Source organism: Octodon degus, unplaced genomic scaffold, assembly GCF_000260255.1.
Source record: "Octodon degus isolate 3935 unplaced genomic scaffold, OctDeg1.0 scaffold00071, whole genome shotgun sequence".
Lineage (NCBI taxonomy): Eukaryota > Metazoa > Chordata > Mammalia > Rodentia > Octodontidae > Octodon > Octodon degus.
In genome coordinates this window covers 11,156,725-11,161,957 of record NW_004524647.1, presented here as the reverse complement: position 1 = coordinate 11,161,957, position 5,233 = coordinate 11,156,725, and the positions used below count along the sequence as shown (strand labels likewise).

At 37.6% G+C, this 5,233-nt stretch overlaps 1 protein-coding gene across 1 annotated transcript in view; it reads left to right on the top strand.

The window, feature by feature from the left end:
* The window catches only part of Kin (Kin17 DNA and RNA binding protein), a 42,024-nt gene extending 38,405 nt beyond the window's left edge, over nucleotides 1–3,619 (top strand). Inside the window, exons 10-13 of the mRNA XM_023719765.1 lie at nucleotides 529–628; nucleotides 2,331–2,431; nucleotides 2,518–2,520; nucleotides 3,596–3,619. Coding sequence (XP_023575533.1) covers nucleotides 529–628; nucleotides 2,331–2,431; nucleotides 2,518–2,520; nucleotides 3,596–3,619 — 228 coding nt within the window. The remainder of the gene's footprint in view (nucleotides 1–528; nucleotides 629–2,330; nucleotides 2,432–2,517; nucleotides 2,521–3,595) is intronic.
* Nucleotides 3,620–5,233: the final 1,614 nt, after the last annotated feature.

Sequence of the window (5,233 nt, the reverse complement as noted above, 5' to 3'; positions counted from 1 at the left end):
ATAGTAAGTATAGCTGTAGTTTATACTTAACTGGTCTTTATCCACAGTCTGTTTACCTGCTGGGCAAATAGTGTATATGAAGTCCTATAGTCCTCAGCATGCAATAGTCTTGCCAATTATCAGTAAAATCTGTTCTGCGTAATGATGGGTGATATTCCCCCACCAGTCAAACAAGGGCTTTCTCACATAATGTTGTGGGAACTATCTTTTGGTTGCTCCACAGTCTGAAATTCCAGTCCTTTCTGCTCTTTCATTCTAAAATCCAGCTATGTACCTGTAGTGACTGCCCTTCTCTGGGCAAAATCTTAGGTTTCTTAAATTTAAATTCTTAAGTTCTTTTTCTGCAATACCATTTTCATATTGTTTCCAGAGAAAAACTTTTAAGTTTGAATTGAGTTCTTTATTGAGAAATGTAAGAGTTAACTCTTAACTTCTAATTAGAATTCCATTTGCTTTTATTTCTTTTGTCCTTTTAATTTAGCAGTCACATATTGCATCTATTGTAAAAGTATTCCTTTTACACAACAGGAAGTAATTGACAAATACACAGCCGTTGTAAAGATGATTGATTCTGGAGACAAGCTGAAACTTGACCAGACTCATTTAGAGACAGTAATTCCAGCACCAGGTAAATCTGTTTCCAGGCCACTTAATACATATCCTATCAAAGTGAGCGGTTTCTTTCTTAAAACCATAGATTTTGAATATTAATTGATGCTTATAGATATATTTCCCTTACAGAAGTATTAACAGGTGAGCTATCAAATCTCCACCCGACTTCAGGGGGCATAGTAGTCCTCTAACCAAATGATTTGGTGCCATAAATGAATGTTCTCCTTCCAGAATATATTTTCTCCTGTGGCCAAACACGGACATACATGGATAAAATCAGTCATATTAAACTTATTAATATGTATGTTTAGCTACTTGAGATGGTCAGAATTACTATGTTTTCTCTTAACTGTCCTTGTCATTTGAGTGCTTGTTCATATTAGATGTAAAGCCTACTTGGTGTCATTTGCCTCTGACTCAGAATCTTCCTGGGGATATCATTCTGGTGCATTGCTCATGTGCTGCAAACTTCCTCTTACCATATTTTTTTTTATTTTTGGAACTGAGGGTTTAACCCAGGACCTTCACACTGCCACATCTTCTGCCTGTGCCCCCCACCCTTATTTTTTATTTTTGAGACAGAATCTTGCTGAGTTTACCAGACTGGGATGGAGCTTAGAATCCTCCTGCCTCAGCCTCTCAGAGTGCTGGGATTACAGGTGTGTGCTCTCACTCCAAGCTTTACTTATCATATTCTTCTTTTTTCTTCTAAAATAAGTCTTAAAAGTTAGAAGAATGTATTGTCAGCCTTAATGACATATGTACCAATGATGGCAAAATTTTTAGAGCTTTCAACGATACAGCCTGCTGCTTCATGCATGCCATAGCCTGGGCACCACTGATCCATACAATGGATAATAAATGACACTTAGGCCAAAAATGTACTGATAGGTTTCAGATATGAGTACTCCATTGAAGCCATCAGTGTAATCAAGATGATGCATTTCTGCCTTTGTTTTCCTTTTTGATTCCTCCATACTGTCCTCTATTCCTGCTGCCTTGCCTGTCGTCTATCCCAGGCAACCAGAGATTTGCTTTCTGTCACTCTACAGTAGTTACTATTTTTCTAGAATTTTATGTAAGTAAAATTATGCTGTGTATCTTATTTCTTTTGGTCTGGCTTCTTTCATTTCATTGATTTTGGATTTACCTTTTTTTTTTTTTTTTTTTTTGGTATATCTGTTATTGTTTGTGTTAATTTTATTGCTGAATAGTCATTGGATAGGCATACCACAGTTTGCTTATCTAGAGACATTGATAGACATTAGGGTTATTGACAGCTCTTAACAGATACTGATAAAACTGCTATGAGCATTTGTGTACACGTCTTTATGTGAATATATACTATTACTTGTTTTCTCTTGGGTAAATACTTAGGATAGTTGGATAGGATACTATATAGTTGTATAGCTTAAATCTTTATAAAGCTGCCAGGCCACTTTAAGAATTTTGAAAAGAGACAAACCAAAAATACTAAACCAAGCTAAATTTTTCCTATAGTCCTCTAACAAATAAATGAGAAAAATGAGGAGTCACATAATATTGAAGTACTTAACAAACCATTGTAGAATACTCCTCATGTTACATGATGAAGAATTTCTAAGAGAAGGATTTTTGGTTTTCAATATGTTCATTCAGTGAAAAGCATTTTGGTGTAATAAAGTAAGAAAAGCATGGACATTTCCTTGTATTAAGTTTTATATTCTTTTCTGCTATAGGAAAAAGAATTCTAGTTTTAAATGGAGGTTACAGAGGAAATGAAGGAACTCTAGAATCCATCAATGAAAAGACTTTTTCAGCAACTATAGTCATTGAAACTGTAAGTTTGCTTAACAAAAACGAATATCTCAAAAAGCCTTAAAATTTTTCGCTAGTTCTTTTTAACTTGATTGCTGTTTATTTTAGAGTGTGAGTTGTTTGCCTTCTGTCCCATTTGGTTGATTTTTGATTTTCATGGGGTTTGAGGGGGAGCATTGAGACAGGGTCTTGCTCTGTAGTTCAGGTTGCTCTTGAACTTACTTTACTATGGATCCCAAGTAGGCCTCAAACGCATAGTGATCCTCCTGCATCAGCCTCCCAAATTCTGGGATGGCAGGTATACATCATGATACCTGGCTTTCCATCCCGTTTAGAAATCTGTATCACTTCTTTTCTAGAAATTCTGCTACTGATGAAACATTTGGGTTTTTTATTACAAAAGGAATCTGTACTCACTGTATAAAAATTACTAATGAAATATAAATCCAAGTATCAGGCCAGGGAGATGGCTCAGTAGAATAAGCACTTCCCTGGCAAGCGCAAGGGCCTGAGTTCAATCGCCGGTTCCGCCAAAATAAAAACAAAAAATAAAAAAAAATAAAAAAAATAAATCTAAGTATCACCCATAATTCCCCAGGCCAGTGAGTATTCTTGTTAATATTTGGTCTGTTCCTTTCTAGTCTTTGTATCTTTATCAAGAGCTCATTTCTTTTGTCAGTAATACACTCAAACTTCATCCTGTTTTTCTGATGCTTTAGTTGATCAGAGGGTTGTGCTGAGATAGAACCTATAGGGCCGGGGAGATAGCTCAGTAGAATAAGCACTTGCCTGGCAAGCGCAAGGTCCTGAGTTCAATCTCCAGTACTGCAAAAAAACCAAAAAAGAGATAGAACCTATGAGCACACCACATGAAAACCCTTCTAGCTAATTGCAAAACACCATGTACTTCTGGGAGAGGAAAGCTATTTTCCAACTTTTGATTCTTTATCTTTTTTTCTTTCCCCTGCCTGACCCCATTTTAAAAAATAACAGAGAGAGAGAGAGAGAGAGAGAGAGAGAGAGAGAGAGAGAGAGATTTTGAGTCTTTAAAACTTTTCTAGTGGCTCCTCTCTCTATTTTTATCATTTCAGACAACAGATTTTTAATAGCTAATAAATTATTTGTAAACAACCTCACCCTTTTAGCTTTTTATCCAGTGAACCCCATGTCTGGTTCCCTTCTCCAGATCTGTAGTTTTCAGAACATGTAATTGACTATAGAGCTCTAAATGCAATAATGAAAAATTCAACCTAGGTTGTGCTTTGCCTGGAAACTCATTTCCTTTAGGTATAATCATTATTTCAAAAGACTGACGCTTTAAAGAGCATTTTATTTATTTATTTATTTATTTATTTTTGGCAGAACTGGGGTTTGAACTCAGGCCCTCATGCTTGCCAGGGAAGCGCTTATTCTACTGAGCCATCTCCCCAGCCCTTAAAGAGCATTTTAAATGGAACTTAAGATTCTCCGATAAAAGTATTAAAAATCTCAACCCACAGTTAAAGGCATATTGTCATCACTGTCACTGTCATCATCATTGTGTTGTTCTCTGCTAGGGAAAGGTTCACCTCTAATTTTAACCAAAACATTTAATAATTCAAAATTGTTGAGCCTATACTCATTCCAAGTATTGTTCTGAGCATTTATTATTTATGAATTTGTTCATGTTTTCCAACACCTGAGTGATACGGGACACTACTGTCACCCGCACTGGGGACCCTGAGGCACAGAGAGATGAAAGACAAGGAAGCACAGAGAGGTGCTAGAGGAAGGAGTTGCCCTTGAGCAGCCCAGGTTAGAGCCTGTACCCTGAGGCTCTGTGTTGTCAAGTTGCCTCAGTTGTTGTCAGGTATTCTCAGGCTGTCTCTGCTTTTGAAGATTTTCCTTTTTCTTTTTTTGGATATGAAGGGAAGAAGATAGTTGGACCCATTTTCTGCAATATAGACCATCCCTATTAACTAGACAAGCAAGTTTGAACATTTGTCTGTCTGCCTTTCTTTCTTTCTTTTATGGTACTGGGGATTGAACTCAGGACCTAGTGCTTGTCAGGCAAGTGCTTACTCTGCTGAGCTATCTCCTCAACCCTGAACATCTGTATGTCTTACAAAAATATTAGCTATAAAAAGGCGCCTCAATGCATAAAGGTATAAACATAGTAGAAATATTAAAAATCAAAAATAGATATTCTTCTTTTGGTCTTTTTCAGTGGTACTGAAATTAAACCCAGGGCTTTTGTACTGAGCTGTATCCCCAGCCCTTTTTATTTTTACTTTGTGACATGGACTCATGAAGTTACTAAGCTATCCATGCTCTGCTTGAACTTGGGGGCCTCGGGCCTCAAAAAGTGGATATTCTTGATCAGACTATAGACTTTTTCTAAGCAGAAACTTGTGTGTGCAGGGTCCTTTCAGTCAGTGGCCCTGTCATATTCAACAAGTGACATCCACAGTTGCTGTGTCAGGGAGGCCACAGAGTAGCACAGCATGTTGCAAGGGGAGCCTGGCCTGGCTATGCACCACTTGTGGCCACCACTTGTGTTCACTGCACTTTTGTAGGCTGGAGCTCCCTCTCTGGCCACACATACTCACTAGAGGGCAAGAAAATGTAGCAGAGAGATAACAGGCAGCTAGCTACTCTATTGCAGGGACCACTGATAACACATTTCAAATAGCACTGAAGAAAACAGCTTTATTTTTAGTTGGGATGCCATAAATTATTTTTAAAATTCATAAGTGTTCCAGCAACATACTTCATACAAGAAACACATTTAAGGCGGGCGAGATAGCTCAGTGGACTAAGCACCTGCATAGGCAAGCGCAGGAAC